At 56.3% G+C, this 17,972-nt stretch overlaps 1 protein-coding gene across 2 annotated transcripts in view; it reads right to left on the reverse strand.

Annotated features, from left to right (window-relative positions):
• LOC100965532 (ras GTPase-activating protein 4) overlaps nucleotides 1-17,082 on the reverse strand; it is a 29,043-nt gene extending 11,961 nt beyond the window's left edge. For both annotated transcript variants that reach the window (XM_003794178.3, XM_003794177.3), the window contains exons 1-16: nucleotides 17,018-17,082; nucleotides 12,229-12,285; nucleotides 10,690-10,803; nucleotides 10,125-10,186; nucleotides 8,577-8,706; nucleotides 6,272-6,353; nucleotides 5,623-5,754; nucleotides 5,344-5,435; nucleotides 3,502-3,619; nucleotides 3,098-3,248; nucleotides 2,818-2,882; nucleotides 2,401-2,513; nucleotides 2,007-2,199; nucleotides 1,724-1,861; nucleotides 1,023-1,167; nucleotides 728-897 (exon numbers count right to left, since the gene is read on the reverse strand). In XM_003794178.3, coding sequence (XP_003794226.1) covers nucleotides 728-897; nucleotides 1,023-1,167; nucleotides 1,724-1,861; nucleotides 2,007-2,199; nucleotides 2,401-2,513; nucleotides 2,818-2,882; nucleotides 3,098-3,248; nucleotides 3,502-3,619; nucleotides 5,344-5,435; nucleotides 5,623-5,754; nucleotides 6,272-6,353; nucleotides 8,577-8,706; nucleotides 10,125-10,186; nucleotides 10,690-10,803; nucleotides 12,229-12,285; nucleotides 17,018-17,082 — 1,827 coding nt within the window. The remainder of the gene's footprint in view (nucleotides 1-727; nucleotides 898-1,022; nucleotides 1,168-1,723; nucleotides 1,862-2,006; nucleotides 2,200-2,400; nucleotides 2,514-2,817; nucleotides 2,883-3,097; nucleotides 3,249-3,501; nucleotides 3,620-5,343; nucleotides 5,436-5,622; nucleotides 5,755-6,271; nucleotides 6,354-8,576; nucleotides 8,707-10,124; nucleotides 10,187-10,689; nucleotides 10,804-12,228; nucleotides 12,286-17,017) is intronic.
• Between the last annotated feature and the right edge of the window lie 890 nt (nucleotides 17,083-17,972).

Genomic DNA, 17,972 nt, shown 5'->3' on the forward strand with positions numbered 1-17,972 from the left:
AAGGAAAACTCACAGATGGGAAGGGACACTCGCAATAGGGAAAACTACAACAAAAAAATAGCCGGGCGTTGTGGCAGGCGCCTGTAGTCCCAGCTACTTGGGAGGCTGAGGCAAGAGAATCTCTTGAACCCCAGAGTTTGAGGTTACTGTGAGCTGTGATGCCACGGTACTCTACCAAGGGCAACAAAGTGATACTCTGTCTCAATAATAATAATAATACCATTTGCCTACATTGTACCACGGCAGGTCATAGGTTAGGACCCTTAGAGACATCATCTCATGTAACTATCAACAACCTGTTAAATAAGGACCATCTTCCTAAACTTACAAAGACACCAAGGCTCAGAGAGGTGTCTTTCCCTAAATGCACATGGCTAAGCCAGAGCTGGAACTCCATGACTCAAGGTCTGTCCTGGCCCCTCACAGCCTCCCTGATCTCTCAGAAGCACACCCCTCTGAGCTCCACTTTCCATGTACCTCACCAAAGAGCCAGGGCTAGACACCATAGTCACTGTCTGTCCCATGTGCTTTGTGGCAGAGAGGTCTCATGCTCCTTGGTCTTGAGTGGTCTGGCTGAGAAGTAGTAAAGACACAGGAAACCTGGTCTAGCCTGGCTTTCTTGTCTGACTCTGGAGGGCCACAGATGTACCCCCTCGAGAAGGGACAGGTGCCTCTAAGGTGCTGTCATCTCTCTGAGCCTCTCTTGCCATCTTCCCTCCTTACCCACCTTGGAGCTGGGTGTCTTGGCAAAGCTGAGGGCCTCAGTGGTGAGGGAGAAGTGGAGCTTCTTGAAGGAGGAGGACGTTAGGGGGCCCTTGCCCTTGGTCCTGTGGATGAAGAGTGGCCCCTCCTTCACGGGTGGTGCCTGCAAGCTCAGCATCTGCTGAAGGTCCAGCTCTGCTGAGGGCCAAGGAGGGAGAGGAAAGGGGAGCCCAGTGAAGAAGCACAATCAGACCAACAGGCTGGGCAGGAAGCAAAGGGGAGCAGGAGGCTGTGGGTGGGCCATGTGAAGGGACGCTCACCCTCTTTCTCTTCAATGTCCACGAGCTTGGTGATGAAGTCCTTCAGCTGCACCACGCCTTGGCGCACGGTGGGCTGCAGAGGCTCCATCCAAGCCTCCTTGGCCCTAGAAGCTGGCGTGTCCATGTTGCCTATGTTCTGGACAGCCTGGCAGGGGGAGGGGTGTGTGTGTGTGAGATAGAATGAAGGACCAGGCTCTGCTAGGTGGGGGCTGGTGACTGCATTCCCCTAATCCCCTTGCAAGCCTGTAGAGATGGAGGCAGAGATGGTAGAGGTCCTGCCTACAGGCCCACCCCAACCCATCAGGGGATCAGGGATAGATCACAGCCTTTGAGGTCCTGACAGTTTAGACCATGTGGGCCCAACTTATCCCGTTTCCTCTGCAGGTTTAACATCAGACTGCTGCACTGAGTGAAGTAGCCAGGGAGTAAGTAGACTCAGGTGGGAAGGCCCTGGGTCACCACTGAGGCTGTGCGGCCTTGGGCAACCTCTGACCCCTCTACGTAGGCCTGTTCCCTGATGGAGCTCAGGTGAGGTGAACACAGAAGCTTTGCAAACTGTTAAGTGCAATAATCATGTAAGGATATCAGTGGCCTCGCCGCAAAGCCTTCCTGGAGCCAGTAGAGAATATAGCACAGTCCAGGAAAGGGCCCCGGTGCAACACTAGACAGGCATCCCGTCCCTGTCCGCAGCAGGCCCGCACCTTGGCCAGTAGGAGCAGTGTACGGCTGGTGCGGGCGTCCGCATGCCGCTCCCGCAGATAGAAGAGCTTCGGCGACATGACAGCGGGAGAGAAGAACCGCAGGCATAGGAAGCTGGTGACAGCGATAAATGGCACGTTCTGGAGGGGTGTAGGAGAGCGTGGAGCTGGATTCCCCCGAGCCTGGGCGCTGGGCAGCCCCCTCTGCTGTGGCCGTGTCCCTGCCCCTCTGCCCGCTGCTTCCAGCCTCTCCACCACCTTCCGTCCTCTCGTGCAGGGGGCGCACCTCGTGCTGGGCTCCCGGGAAGCGCTCGCGCACGCGCCGGAAAAGCTGGCGGAAGGTGGCGCGCACCACGGCGGGGCACGCGCGCACCGAGCGAGTGAGAGCGCTCAGTAGCGCCCCCAGGTGGGCACGCAGCGTCTGCACACTCTGCTCCAGCACCTCGGCTTCAGTCTGCGGGCGGTGCAGCCCGGAGCACCTGCGTGGGCCGGGGCGGGGCCACAGAGAGCGCAGCGGTAAGGAGCTCCAGCAGACGTAGGCGCGGGGAGGCACCACACAGAAACAACACACAGGTGGGCAGAGCAGCGAGGGGTAAACCCAGGCGGAGACATACACACACTTGTGGATAGGGCCTGACCCACACCCTACCACTGCACCCCCAGGGATTATCCAGCCTCACCCGACATCCTTAACTTCCACTTTGCTGGGGTCCAGCTCCACGTACTTCTTCTCCTCAAACACCTTGTCGATGATAGGGCCCAGGATGCCATGCAGGTACCGCATCCCAGCCACCTACGGGCCACCGCAAGGCATATGGGTTGTGTTTCTTCATCACCAGCTGCCCACCTCCCAGCAGCTGGCTCCGCACCTTCCCCTGCACCTTTGGCCTGCTGTATCTGCCCAAAAGGCAGATCTACACACTGCTGCTCCATGAATGAATGAATGAATTAATGAATGAATGAAATTCTTAACCTTAAAGGGCCCTGGACACTGAAACAGAATACTTGAGTTGCGGTACCAACACTAGCTCTTGACCTCTCTGAAACTCAGGGTCTTGTCATCTATAAAACAAGGACAATATGCCCTGCAGCCTCACCTTTAGAAAAGACTCCATAGACTTTGAGGCCAGGGAATTGCTCCGGAACAGGGTGTTGGCTTCACCTACAAGCAGAAGTTCCAGCGCAGAGGGGGCTGGGACAAGGCTTAGTAGGAAGGAGCAAAGAGGACAGGGGGCTGGGGACTCTAAGCTAGCCCTTCAGTAAAGGGCCTCCTTGCCACTGTTGGTTTCTCTCCTCCCATCTGCCCCCATCTGCCTCCTGCAGACTCCCACTCTCCTCTCCCACCCATCCCCCCACTGACCCCCTCCCAGGCCTCACTGGTGCGCCCCAGCTCCAGCTGGAAGAGCAGGTCCAGAAAGTCTTTGGCCAGCCCCTGCCCCAGGAAGAGCTTGAGCAGGTTTGTGGCCACATCTTGGCGGCACTCGGTGCTGGTTGACTCCTCAATGAGTGGGATCAGCTGCCCTGTGCCCTGCAGGAGTGGGCAGGGAGAGGCTGGGCTGGGAGAGGCACAGGGGAACCCAAACCTTCACTCTGAGGTCCTTAGAGTGCCAAGGTGAAGGGGGCACTTGCCCAAGGGATGCCCAGGGGTGGGACCCAGGGCACTGGCCAACTCCTTACATCCTGAGAACTCAGTTTCCTGCACTGTAGGATGGGTTTGGAAGGAAGGGGAGGACAGGCATTCCATGCCCAGACCCTCTCACCTCCCCACAGATCCCCCTCACCTGGCTGCCCAGCTTCACCTCATGGCACAGCAGCTGCACTAAGGGCTGGTAGCAGCTAGAAGGCAGCACTGTCTCATCCCGTAGCCGCACCTCCAGCTGCAAGGAGCCCAGGTTGCCCCTGGAAAGGGCAGCCGTGACCTCTCCATCAGGGACCAGGCTGTCCTCAGCCATCCCCCTCCCATGTCCTTTCCCCTTGGGGCCAGCTGCCCTATCTCTGTTCCTCCCCTCCAGGGTTCCCTGCATTCCCATCACCCAGGCTCTGGCCTATTGCTTATTTCCTCTGTCCCTACACTTATGGAACCTCTGTCCATTTTTAAGGCCTGGCTCCCTGCTATTTCCAGGCTCCTATGGACCCCAAGCTTAACCCATGTGGGCATATGGGCCTCCTCAACCTCAAATCTACAAACACCCAGATAATAGCACCTTCATATGTGCACTGGAAACAAATTCCCAACCTTCATAACAACCTTCCAGGGAAACTGAGGCTCAAGCAGGTCAAGCAACTTGCCACATCAGATCTGACCCCTATTCTGACCCCTCCTGGGGAGGGTGTGGACCAAGGTAACCAGCATACACTTTGTGCATAGAAACATCAAGATAGGCCCGTTGGCTTGGCGCCCATAACACAGTGGTTATGGCGTCAGCCACGTACACTAAGGCTGGTGGGTTTGAGCCCAGCCTGTGCCTGCTAAACAACGACAACTGCAACAAAAATAGTTGGGCGTTGTGGTGGGTGCCTGTAGTCCCAGCTACTTGGGAGGCTGAGGCAAGAGAATGGCTTAAGCCCAAGAGGTTGAGGTTGCTGTGAGCTGTGACTCCAGGGCACTCTACCATGGGGCGACATAGTGAGACACTGTCTCAATAACAACAATAAAAAAAAGATAGGCCTGTGGCTGGTTCATTGGAAATGGCTTGGTGCTGACATCCATCCACCTACTCTGCCCAGGATGGGGATGGGGGTCTGGGGCCTTCTACCAGGAGACAAATCTGAGCAACCCAAGGGCTGTGGGGAACACAGCAAGGCAGCCAGGTCCCAGCTAGACTGCCAAACTTGGCAAAATAAAAACCCAAGACGCCCAGTTACATTTGAAGATTTTTACTGTTAGTATGTCTCATATAATTCATAGTCATTCTTATACTAAGAAAGTGGTCAGCCAGGTGTGGTGGCTCATGCCTGTAATCCTAGCACTCTATGAGGCCTATAGGCAGGTGGATAACCTGAGTTCAAGAGTTCGAGACCAGCCTGAGCAAGAGCAAGATCTATCTCTACTAAAATAAATAAATAGGGGCAGTGCCTGTGGCTCAAAGGAGTAGGGCGCCAGCCCCATATACCAAAGGTGGAGGGTTCAAACCCAGCCCTGGCCAAAAACTGCAAATAAATAAATAAATAGAAAAACTAGCTGGAAATTGTGGTTCATGTCTGTAGTCCCAGCTACTCCAGAGGCTGAGGCAAGAGGGTCACTTGAGCCCAAGAGTTTGAGGTTGCTGTGAGCTATGCCATCTACCTGAAATTCAGTTTTAATTGAGTGTGCTTTTATCTGGCAGCCCTGTTCCTGGAGAATCTTGGGGAGTGAGCCATGGCATGGGGAAACTGATGCTGGAGGCTTGAACCCTGGTCTGAGGTTTGTAGGGAAACCCTTAAAGGGAAAAGGTCTGAGCACTAGAAGGCAGAAAGCAGAGGGTAGGGCTGAGTGCAGGACCATGGGAAGGACAAGAAGGAGTGCAGCCTGGAAAAGGATCCTGCCCTAGATGAAGATCCCTGACCCCGCCATCTGCCCTGCCTGCCTGGAGCCAATTCTCCAGTCTCAGCCCCCAGCCCTGCTGCCACGTCCCAGTACTCACTTGTCCAGCCGACTCTTGGACTGGTCAGGCTGCAACCGGAACCAGCCTTCCTCCTGCTGGGCCTCCCAGAGTCTCTGGATGTTGACCACCACCTGGGGGTAGGGCAGATGGGGGTTCATGCTGGGGCTAGGACACTTAGGTCCGCTCCTTGCTAACTACCATTCTTAGTTGGGAGGGGCCCCTCCCAAGGGTCCCTGAGCATCAGCAGCAGTAAGGGAAGTTACTGGTTCTGGAGGCCAGGTGTCGAAGGAGGCAGGTGCACCCCAGAGCAGTGCTCACTTTGCCTAGGAAGTCATTTCGGCTGACGAGGTCCCAGTCCCAGGCCTCCACGCACAGTGCTTCTGCAGCCCCCTCCTCCAGCTCAAACTCAAAGGTCTCGTTCCAGCGTGGGTAGCACGATTTCTTCACAATCTGTCCAGAAGATGGTAGAAGGGGTGGGGCTGACTCCACAGGGCTTCCCAGCCCCAGCTAAGGGGAGAGCTACCCCAAATACTTTCCTTGGCTCAGGGGCTCTGCAATAGCAGAGGTCAAAATGTCCTGTCCAAGCTCTACCCATTTCTCAAGACAGGGAAATTGAAGCCCAGGGTGGGGAAGGGACTGATCCAAGGCCCCACAGCATTAAGAACCTAGACCTTTGGCGTCTTCCCCCAACACTGAGCCCACCACCCAGGCCATTTCTCAGGGATGGAGAAGGCAGGGTGGACCCCCATTGGACTTTTCAGGTTAACCCCACTCACGCTGGGCCAGGGGTGAAAGGGGGTTGGCACTAGAGGGGCTGAGACTTGCCACGTCCCCTCAGAGAGGTTACCCCCTTCTCTGGGCCTGCTCTGTGAGACTAAGGCCCCAGTCTGACCTCCCAGGTGATGCTAAGGGCAGGGCTGATGGAGTCTGAGTCTCCTGCCCCTCCTAGGCCCACTGGTCTCCTCACCGAGGTTTCCTGCGTCCGGCCGTTGTAGCGCACTCGGACAAAGGGGTCAGATGCACCATTCCGGTCCTTTGGGGCTAGGTCCCTGGTGTTGGGGGGGGAGGGTCACCTACTTGTCACCTGTGCCCCCCAAGCCTGTCACCACTATGAGGTCACCACACCAAGCCAGAAAGGCCAGGGTACATCCTGACCTGGGAGCTGGCTATGGGATGCATCTTCCTCCCTTCTGGGTCCCTGATCCCACAGCCATCTCCCCAGTGTCTCCTACATGGCCAAGACTCCCTCAAGGTGGATTCTGTGACTCTGTCTGGCTGTGTAGCTGCAGACCAGCTACTACTTGTCACTTTGTAGGTGCAAGGAGGCAAGTGCCCAGGTTGAGCCCTCTGCCCCGTGGGGCAGGGGCAACTTCTCTGAACCTGAGTTTCCTCACCCACTTAGGCCTCATGAGGTAATGGCCTTCTATAAGGCCTGCCTCAGTAATGTCCCCCTCCTTGAGGTGAGTGAGGTGCAGCCCTGATAGCCTTCCTTCCCTCTCTCCACAGATGGAGATTTATAAAACCGTAGTCCAGTCACAGCACCTGCAGTCAGAGCCTTTTGTGGAAGAATAACAAGCGCACATTTCTGTTTACTATAGACATTATTCTGCCTGCTTCCTTTCCATATTTTAAGTTTTAGCTTCTCATGCCTGCCTTTCTTTCATCTGCAAAACTGTCTAATTGGCTGGGTAAGGTGGCTCACGCCTGTAATCCTAGTACTTTGGGAGGCTGAAGCGGGTGAATCGCTTGAGCTCAGGAGATGGAGACCAGCCCGAGCAAGAGCAATACCCTGTCTCTACTACTAAAAAAGAAAGAAAAACTAGCCAAGTGTTGTGGCAGGTGCCTATGGTCCCAGCTACACAGGAGGTTGAGGCAAGAGGATCACTTGAGCTCAAGAGTTTGAGGTTGCTGTGAGTAGGCTGATGTTATGGCTCTATACCCAGGGCACAGAGTGAGACTCTGTCTCAAAAAAAAAAACAAAACAAAAAGACTGTCTAACAGAACTCCAAGGTTTGGCCTTGAAGATCTGCCCAGCGAGATAAGAAACACGTGTCCTCCCTCTGCAGCAAATGGGGCTTCTTATTCTGACGCAGGATCCCAACAGGACCCATGTTGCCAAGGACAATTTGGAGAGGCCTGGATACACCTCTCCCCCTGCTGGGACTTGCCAAGGGGAAGCCAGACTGGCCCAGCCACTGGGTTGGAAAGAGATTCTTGGAGGAAGGTTATGGACCAGGAGAAATGCTTTGGCATTGCCCTTCTCTATGGGTGGGGATGGGTGCCCTGGAGAAGCAGCCCCAAGGTCCCATAGCCTGGCCACATATGGTAATGGGTGCACATGTGTGCATGTCCATGCCCCAGATAGCCAGGGAGTGGCGGGAAGAGGGAAGGAGTGACAAAGGGGGATGGCTGCGGCTCAGCCCAGGTCCAGCCATTTTCCATCCATTTCCATTTTCCCAGGGCAGAAAATAAAGCCAGGGAAGCCACAGAATGCACAATTTCTGCACCATCCAACCCACACCCTTTGTTTGCTGAAGAGAAATTTCCCTCCCAGACAGGCTGGTCATCCCAGGGTGGGGGCACACTTGCTCCACAGGTGCTGGCTGGCTGGAGGCCTCCCTCCCACCCAAAAGGCAAGGAGGGACTCCAGGGATGTGGGTTTGGAGCCAGAAAGGAAGGCGCTTCTCATGGAGTGTGACTCACACCCAGGCCCAGACGGGAGTGGTGCCTGCAGCTAAAAATACCATGGGGGTGGGGGGTGGGGTGGCTGTGGCACAGGTGACTCAGGCCCACTGAGCCATTCAAGCCACTCTTCTTCCTGGGAAGAACCCCCCCATCCTGCCCATATGGAGATTTTAGCAACTCTCTTCACCCTCTAACCCTACCAAGGATACACACACACACACACACACACACACACCAGGTCAAGTTCACTTTAGGATTAAACCTGAGGGAAGCACAGCCTTGGTGCTGGGGCACTGGGGTCACAGTTCAGGGTTCCCCTACCCCACTGCTCTATGATGCCTGAAGTCCCACCATCAGAACATCACCCCTCCCCCCTTGAGGGATGTACCTCTGGAGTTTCCTGGAGACCACCCAGAAAACATCTTCAAGTTAGGTAAACCTCCCAGAATCTCTCTTGAGAATGGGCTTTGATGGGAGGAACCCCAGAGACCAAGAGGCAGGGGTGCAGGGAGGGGAGGAGAGGCTCTCCAATGGGGTTCTTTGATTTCATGGGCCCCACTGCCTGCATCCCAAGCCCCTCATCTCACCTGGCCTCCAGCACGGAGCAGCGCAACCGGTGGGCCCGGAGCCCCAGCACCACCTCCAGCCGCAGGTGTATCTCACCCTGCACCTCCTCATCAGGGTCGACCTCCGTCAGGTGGGCCCACCCGCTGAAACCTGTGAGGCTGTGGCTGAGCCAAGGGCCTGGCCCTTTCCGGCCACACCTTTCACCCTCAGCCCTGCCAGGCACCACATGGCCCCTCCATAATCCCCTCAGAATCTCCTCAAGTACCTTTGAGGCAGGGACGGTCTTCCCTAATGTTAGAGAGGAAACTGGGGGTCAAAGCCTGAACAAGTGCAGCTGGAAGAACTGGGATTAGAAGTTGAAGTGAGGGCCTGTGGCATCCCTATTGTGCCACAATGCATTCAGTGGTCCTGACCCTAATTCATCGTGTTTCCCTCAGTTTCCCCTTCTTAAAACAGGAGGAAAGACCAAGAACAGTGGCTCACACCTGTTATCCTAGCACTCTGGGAAAACTGCTTGAACTCAAGAGTATGAAACTAGTCTGAGGAAGAGCAAGACCCTGTCTCTACTAAAACTAGAAAAATTAGCCAGGCATTGTGGCAGGCACCTGTAGTCCCAGCCACTAGGGAAGTTGAAGCAGGAGGATCACTTGAGCCCAGGAGTTGGAAATTGCAGTGAGCTACAATATAACACTGCACTCTACCCAGAGCAACAAACTAAGACTTTGTCTCAGAAAAAAAAAAGGAGAGGAGAGTGGGTCTTCCTAGGGCTGCTGAGAGGAGGATCTGAGGCTATTTGCAGAAGCAAAAGAGGGACTCTGAGGAAAGGCTTCACTGGGGCCCTGGACCCCAGACAGGCTGACTGGAGCTGCAGGCAGGAGAGGCTTCTGTCCTGGCTGGGGCCAAGAGACTCCGTGAGTCAGCAGTCTGCCACCTCCCCATGCCTGCCCCAGTCTCACAGACAGGAGCAGGTGTGTGCTGGGGAAGTCAGTGAGAGGGTCACAGAAGCTTGGACACAGTGCCTGAAGCATTCAGGAACTCCTCTGAACTCTCAGACCAGCCCAGAGAAGGCAAGACCTGCCCAAGGTCACACAGTGAGGCTGGTGCAGGGCTGACCCATTAAAACAATGTTTGTATCCCTGGGATAATCCAAGGGGTTCTCTAGATTTGACTTGCTCCAGGTCAACCCCTTAGACATAGGACAGAGTGGCACTAGGGCCCAGGCAGAGGGGACCCTAAGAGGTACAGAAGCTAGACCATCTGGGAAGAGGGATCCCTATACTTCAGCATTGGAGTATAAGGGAGCAGGCCTCAGACCCCACCATCAGCAGCCCCTCTTCACCCTAGGGAAGCACCAGTCTCAAGGATGGACAGAAGAACACAGAGGCTGCAGGTGCAGGGAGAGCCATGGGCACAGGCTTCTAGGGAGAGTAGAAATGGCCTCCCCTGAACACAGGACTTGAGGAGCCCAGAGGGAAGGTCTCTGAATGAGAAAGAGGTGGGAGTGCACATACCAGGGGCAGTGGGGAGAAAGGGGAGAGGCAGGAATGACCAGCTCTCGAGGATCTTACCTTTAGGATGAGAGGCCAGCATGTCCCGTGTAAGGCAGACCTTCCCAATAACGTCATCTCGGCTAGAGGGTAGAGATGGAACCAGAGCTGAGCAGGGCTGCAGCACTTGCTCCCCAGGGACCCAGCACCCCCTCCCACCAAGTTCAGTGTCCCCTGTGAGGAGCAGGGAGATGGACACTCTAGTCACTTGCAGCATAGCCCAAGATAGCTGGACCCATAGCTTCTGGATTCTGGACCCTCTGTGGGAATGTGATGTTTCTGTATATGGACCAACATGTGTGCCTCCACAAAGGCCAAGTTCCTGCTCTCTGGGTGCTCATTTCACAGCTCACACACCCATGCACACGCAGTCCATACACACCTGTGCCTATTCCTACACATGTACCCACGTGATGTGATGCATGCCCTGCAAATCCCTGCTCTGTCCCTCCCAGGCCCTCTGTGCTCTGCCTCCCTCCAGACTGCAAAGAGGATGTAAAGGCACCAACATCTTGGCAGCGAAACAGGATGGAGAGCTGGGCAGTTGTGTGCATCCAGGCTCCAGCTGAAGAGTGGGGGCACTCACCTGAGGGCGTCCTCATCCATGACGTAGAAGGCCACGGCATGGAAAGTGGGTGGCAAATGCACCTGATACTCCTCACCCCAGAAGGGGCATAGGGTCTTCCACACGGTGGCTGTCCTGCAAGAGAGGACCGTCAGCACCCATCAGGCTGCTCCCAGGCCCACCTTCCTTGTATCTTTCTCCCCTGACCAGCAAAAACGGGCTTCCTCCTCAGATTCCACCATCCAGGGCACTACCATTCACGTGCCCTGGCCTCCCTCTCTGCCCTGGATGGACACAGGGCTAACCAGCTATCTTATATTTGGAGAAATTGAGACCACAGCTGACAGTAGCTGGCCTCCAGTCACAGGGCAGCTGTCTCAGGACAGCTGCAGAGCTGGGACGACACATCTGATCTCCCACCTTCACCCAGCTCTGGCCACACCCCTCAGAGTCTGAGCCTTCACCTCTTGAGACTCAGCATGGCAATGGGGTGGAGGAAGCTGAACCTCCCCAAGGACCCAGATGGAACCTCAGGGGACCACTCTCATGCCAACCACTTCTCATGCAGGTCATCTGAACTCAGGGGCTTCGGCTTCCCTGTCTGCATTGGGATAATCAGAACCATCATGACCCTCCCTCCTTGGTGACCATGGTTTGGAGACACTTGAGAAAGGCTAGGCCAGGTGTCCTCAAACTATGGCCCGCGGGTCACATGCAGCCCGCCTAGGACATTTATCCGGCCTGCTGGGTGTTTTTGCCGCCACTGCCTATCCCGCTTAGCAGCTGACTTGCCCCATGGCCCGCAGTCCGGCCCTTCAATGGTCTGAGGGGCAGTGAACTGGCCCCCTGTTTAAAAAGTTTGAGGACCCCTAGGCTAGGCCCTGCCTGAAGGGGGATAAGAACTGGGAGCCTGAAGCTTTGGTTAAAGGGGATCAGTGGGTGGCTCTGGCCATGGACTTGGAGGCAGGGGCCTGGGTGGAGAGGGGACAGGAGAGCAAAACCTTGCCAAGAGATCAGGGAAACCACGGAGGAGGGGGCATGAAGGGTAAGGGGTGCAAGCTGGGGAACAATCGCTGTGGCACTGCCTCAGGCATTGGGGGGAAGGAGTTTAGGCTCTGGGGTCAGCCAGCCTGGTTTTGCCACTTAACTAGGTATGTAACCTTGAGCAAGTTACTTAGTGTCCCTAAGCCACAACCTCATCTGAAAATGGGGTTTGATGATATAGTATCTAGCTCATAGTAGGAATTACACAGGCTGAAAAAAGTTAGCACAGAGTCTGGCAGAGACATCACTCCATAAGAGACAGCTGTGGTTACTGAGCGTCACGGGCATCATCTGTCTCTCTTGGGGGCTGTCAAGACTGTAAAGATGAACAGAATCCGGTAAGAATCTGCACTGAGTTAATGCCCTGAGTTACTGGGAGCTCTTTCTCACCTCCAGCTCTTGTGGCAGGCATGGCAGGGGCCCCGGGGAGTGGGTGCTCCAAGCCCTCACCCATCCCCTGCAAAATTCATACCCCTTTGGGAGCACATCAGACGCTCACAGGGGTGTGTGCGGTACCTGATGATGGGCTCATTGTCCACCTTCACGATGCAGTAGGGGTCACTGCTGCCGGTGCTGCAAGACAGATGGGCAGGGGGCGGGACTGGAGGGATGCCAGCAGGGGTGGGACCTCCCAGGACCGCCCCTCCCTCTGCCAGGGGTTGGCGGGGGAGGCAGGGCGCCTCAAAACGGGGCAGGCTCAGGGGTTAGAAGTACTGAATCCTGGGCTGGAGCCCAAAGGCTCCACGGGCCAAAACACGTGCCCTCACCCTCAGCCTGGGAGGGGAGTGATGAGGGAAAGGCAGGAACCCGCACCAAGGCTCCCCTTCCACCTGCAGGGGTTGGGGGCGGAGAGGAGAGAAACAGGGAAGGGCACGGGGTGAGATAAAAGGAGGGAACAGAGTGAAGGGGTGAAGGGGAGATGCTTGGGAAAGGATTTCCCCACTTCCTGTCCACTCCCACTCTATGCCTGCATTGTCCCCAGACAGTGTCCAAGCAGCAGCCCCAGGCAAATTTCTGCACCCCTACTTTTCACACCAACCTCTAGCCCCTTTCTTCCCCCATGCCCAGCCTTTGCTCCTCCTAGCCGCTCTCCTGCCAGGACTGTCTGTCCTCAGCCCCCTTCTCTGAAAACTTTCCCCTGCCCCAAGGCAAGGATAAGTTTCCCCCGTGCTGCCTCCCCCTTCATCCCAGAAGTTAGTAATGTAATGTCCTCAGCTGCCTCCTCTACCTGCCATGAACTCCCTAAGGGTGGGAACCTCTTTTGTGTCCCCAGGACCCAGTACAGGGCTTGGCACAAGACAGGGGTCCCGTAAGTGTTTACTGAATGAATTGGTGAATGAATGAGTGAACAAGTAAATATAGTCTACCCTGGAGAACTCCCAGCCACCTAGGAAAGGAGGAATGAAGGCTGCTCAGTTTCCCCAGCCTCAGGTTGGTGGCAGATCCCTGGGGTTAAGAGGGATCTCCCCCCAGACCCAGGGCTGACACTGGACAAGGGAGGATAAGGACTGTCTCTAGAACTGTTTCTCCTGCAGGCATCCATAAAAAGGAAGTGTATTTATATGCTGCAGATTGGGGAACTCCAAGTTCTGCTTCCCTTCTCAAAAGCAACTCGAGCACACATCTCCAGAAGTTTTCCCAGCATGGACAGCAAATGTCTGCCTAGGCTCAGTTTTCCCACTTGTGGAATGGGAACTGTAATCTCAGCTCACTGGTCAGCTGCCCTGGGTCCATGAGATGATGACAGGGCCAGCCTCTCAAAGGTGCTAAGTAAATGCTAACACTTCCTGAGACTCAGCTCCTTTGCCTGTAACCTCTATCCACCCCCAATCACTCAAGAGCCCTCTCTGCCAAGGAGTCTTCCACAAACGATCTAGATTGCATCCCACCAGCCCAAAGCCAGGGGACTCCAGGCCTCAAGCAATGAGGCCCCTGTGTACCCCAGGTGCTGGGCTGCAGAATCCAGGAGCCCCACATGCATTTGTTCAGGGAGCCCAGAGGAAGCAGGGAGAGATTAACACTGGCTGAGGCAATGGGGGGACCTCTCTGGGCTGTCCCCAACCACTGGACTGCTATTGCTTCCTGGCCTGGGGGACCCTCAGGCCCAGCCAACTCTTGCCCAGCCCAACGCTGCCCACTGCTGCCCACAGCTCTCACGCAGTAAGTGAATGCATGAATGAATGGTGAGGTCTGGGTCATGGGGTGCAGACAGCATCACTGGAGTGGGAAAGGCCTGGAGGCAGGAAGAAGACTGTGATAAGCTGGGTCACTGGATCAGAGGGGTGGGAAGGGGACAGTGTCAAGAGTGGGCTCAGGCCAGGTTTAAGGACTTAGGCCCAACCGTGGTCTCTAGTGAACCGTGAGGACCCAGGCTCTGTCTACCACCCTCTGCCTGGTGAGGCCCCTGGGCCAGGCCCCTCTTCCACTTCTCCTTCTGCAAGCCAGTCCGTTGCCACTGGCCTCGTCTGGCTCCCTGCAGAACCTCTATATTTAGGGCCCTGGCAATTTCTAGACTATAGAAGGAGGAGGACTAGGGGAAACCCTGAAATAGCCCTGGGTCTGTCCCCAGGGCCACTGGGCATGGGAGCCAGGGGACCAGTGGTCACCATGACCGTTGGCTCCTACCTAGCTGACCTAGATGCCCAGGGATAGGAGGCAGTAGGAAGGAGGGTGGCAAGGCAGGCAGACTCCAGAAGCCGCTGCCAATGGGAAGTACAGCACAGCTGAGCTCTGTGCCCTAAGAGGAACAAAAACTCATGAATGGAAGCAGCAGGGAGGCAGGTGGCAACTGTGTGGGAATGACTACCCCCCTCAAAACTCTCTCTGTCAAGATAAGTCACAATGAAAGGTGGTGAACTCCCCATGAACTCAGAAGTGTGTGAGCCCTGGCTGGAAGGAGGCTGCTCAGGAGCTGGGCATAGGGCTGGGGAGGCACAGCAAAGCCCTGGTACTCAGTGAGGGCCTCCTGTGATTGTCAAACCCATGCTGTTCCTGAAGCCAAATGTTTTGCATGGGGTTGCCAAGGCTCAGTCCCATGTTGCCCCATAGCAAGGTGAGCTAGGATTCTTGGCCTGTCAACAGCAGACAGAGGGAGTCTGAACCCCAATTTCTCTGCCTCCTTGCTGTGTCACCTGGGCAAGTGGTTTCTACATCTTGAGTCTCAGTTTCCCCATCTGCAAATGAGACTATCTACCATATACAGCTAATAAGAGGATAAGGTGAGAAGTTTCTCAACACTTTTCATCTCCCCCTTTATGGGACCAGGTCCCTCAGGGCACCAGGGAATGCCAACATGAAAGAGCCACAGTCCCTGACCCACAGTCAGGCTGCTCCTGAAGGATCGAGCAACTGCCACACCAAGGGTTGCCTCCAGCTAACCTCCACTGTTGGAGGGCAAGAACTGCAGCCATGGATCCTCCCCAGGGCACCAGGGAAAGCCTTGGGGAGAAGTTTAAGAGGGTTCCTGAAGGAGGAACCGTATTTTCTGGAGGACTCTGAAGGAGAGTGCTAGAAGGCAGAAGGCCCTATACATGTTGAGGGCAGGGCTGTGCAGGGCAACAGCCCAAATGGGAGGGGCTGAGTTGATGAGATAGTTTAAGAGATGGTTGACAGGTCAGAGCTGTGTACACCAGCCACCACAGGGAAGGATGGGGAGAGGTGGTGAGTAGGGCAGGCAGGGGGCAGGGCAGGGGGCCAGGCAAGGAAAGAGATTCCTGAGGCCCTCTCCCTGGGGATAAGGACTCCTCCCCAGAGGCCCCAGCTGTGCAGAGCTGGGCTGGGCAGGGAACCAGGCACCTGGGTTCCCAGGTAGGCATAGCCTACGGGATTTACCACCCTGGGCTGGTGAGAGCCTGGAGCCAGGCACAAGGGCCAGCTGCTTCAGGCATGGGGAGGGAGGCGACAGACGGAGGGGCTGTTCCTCCCAGCCACCACCAGCTAGAGGAGGCCAAGATGACCTAGTTACCACAGCAGTGGGGTGAGTGGGCGCTTAGAAGCTGGGCATGGGGGCTGAGACCCTTCTCAGAGTTAATCTGCCTTCTGGACCAACAGATTTCATTCCCAGCTGCCACCCCACCTTTCCCAAGGCACAGAAACCCACCTTGAGATCACCCACCCCCTCCCTCACTCATTGCCATGGCAACTGCTGAGCTCGGCCTCGTCAGGCCCAGGGGGCCTTGAACTGGAACTGCTTTCAGTGGCACTGAGCTTGCAATGCTGTGCTGGGAGAGAGTTACCCACCCCCACCCTACCCCCTGCCCCTGTGGGCCACTTCTCTGCATCCGGGAGCCTGCTGAGGAGCCCCAGGGGTGGGAAGGCTTCAGCACAGCAGACTTTGGACTTATCCTTCCTCTTGGTTGCCTGCAGGTAGTGAGTGCCCTCCCAGCTTTGAGCTTTCTCCCCTCCCTCTACAGAGATTTCGATCTCTAGTTTATGGAAGGGGAAACTGAGGCTTCTAGAACATGGAGTTGCCTGACGCTGCACATGAGGAAGCTGGGGGCACAGCCAGGATGGGGCGCTGGTGATCTGGAGGCTTAACTCTGAGACCTACTGAGAAGAGTGGGACAAGGGACAAGTAATCCCTAGATGTCAGAACCTGTTAGGAGCCTTAGATTCAAGACCTTTCTCTGCCACTTGGAGTCAGAATTTCAGGTCCCTGAGCCTCAGTTTCCTCATCTGTAAAATGGAAGAATGAAATTGCTCTGCTGGGGGCTTGTGAGGTTCAACAGGATGGCTCACACAAAGCCAAAGACACAAGGGACAACCCCCTCCCACAGTCTGGCCCTGTCCTGCCTCCTGACTTGTACCCACTATTCATGCCAGTCTCCCCCTTCCCACATGCACCACAGGAAGCCCAGGGACAGCCCTTCTTTCAGGTGCACACTTTATGGTACTGAGGGCTCCAGAACTACTGAGGCAGACTTCTCATTTGTAGGGGGCACTCCACCCTCACCGGGGCAGTTCACCAAGATTTCTCCCCTGCGACAACGTCTCCCCCTGGCCAGCTCCTATCCTATCAAAGCCACTTCCCCTTGTAAGCCGAGATGTGCTCACCCACTAACCCCTTGACAGATCCCCCCCTCCCCAGTTCCCTACCGTCTCTGACACTCTTCCTCTGTTGCACTCGCTGTCAGAAACTCGCATCAAATCTCACCGTCCCCATTTTCCCTGCCCGTCCCCTCAACTGCTGCCACACTTCCACTGCTGTTTTACTTGTAGCTGGATCCCCAAAAGGTCAGGCGTAAGGGGGGACAGGGACAGGGCCCTTCCCTGGAAAGTTGGGGCTCCCTCCCCCAGCCACGCTCACATGTCCTTGGCTGGCAGGTTCTTCCCCTCCACGATGCGGATGGTCAGCGAGCTGCGCTTGGCCATCGCAGGTCTGCGACGCGGGGTCCTGGCCAGGGGAAGCCGGGCGCCAGGGTCCAGGACAGCGGACGGCGGGCGGGCGCTGGGCTAGGCGCCGCGGGGAACTGGCAGCGCGGGGCTGGGAGGAGAGCGCGGGGGCTGGGTAATCGCTTCCACTTCATTCACCCCCACCCCCGCCCCCGCCCCACGTGCGGGGGGACACTGCGCCAGAGCAGCCCAATCGGCGGCCGGGGTTCCCCGGGATGGGGCGGGGCCTTCCCGCTTATTGGCCACCTGGGGCTCGAGGGGCGGGGCCCGAGCTGAGGGGCTGACGCCCAGCGGGCCCAGGGCCAGCCACCGGGGGCCCGGGTGGGCGCTAGGTTGCCGGTGGCCCGAGCCGCGGTTAAGTGGGGGCAGTGGGCGTGGTCCGAGGCGAGTACCTAGGCAGTAAGGGGCTGGTTTGTCTGTGTGCCCAGGAACACTCCGGCTGGGGGGCGTTGGAGGAGGAGGCAGGTTCCCGCAGCGCCGGGAAGCCCTGCGTAGGTGTGATATGAATGGATGAGCGATCGAACAGACGTAACAAATACAGCGTTTGTGTGAGAGCCACCTGGACCCAGAAGGAGGAGGCGAAAGCCAGGGCAGCCCAGAGGGTTTGGGTATAAAACCCAAAAAACCCAGAGGGTTTGGGTATAAAACCCAAAAAAAAACCATTCGAGTATAAAAGCCCTGTTTGGTTTTTGGTTTTTGAGCACCTGCTTGGGAGAAGGGGCTTTCTCAACCGTCACCTCATTTACTCCTATATGCTCCCTTTCCCCGCCCCGAAATGGGAACCTGGATGGAGTATTCAGGTTCACAGAGGGAAGATTGCCTGCTGGAGGTCAAGAGGTCGCACAAGTGGACTCCTAGCTGGACCAGGT

The sequence above is a fragment of the Otolemur garnettii genome, unplaced genomic scaffold (genome assembly GCF_000181295.1).
Source record: "Otolemur garnettii isolate 467f Iridium unplaced genomic scaffold, OtoGar3 scaffold00077, whole genome shotgun sequence".
In the NCBI taxonomy this organism is placed as follows: domain Eukaryota; kingdom Metazoa; phylum Chordata; class Mammalia; order Primates; family Galagidae; genus Otolemur; species Otolemur garnettii.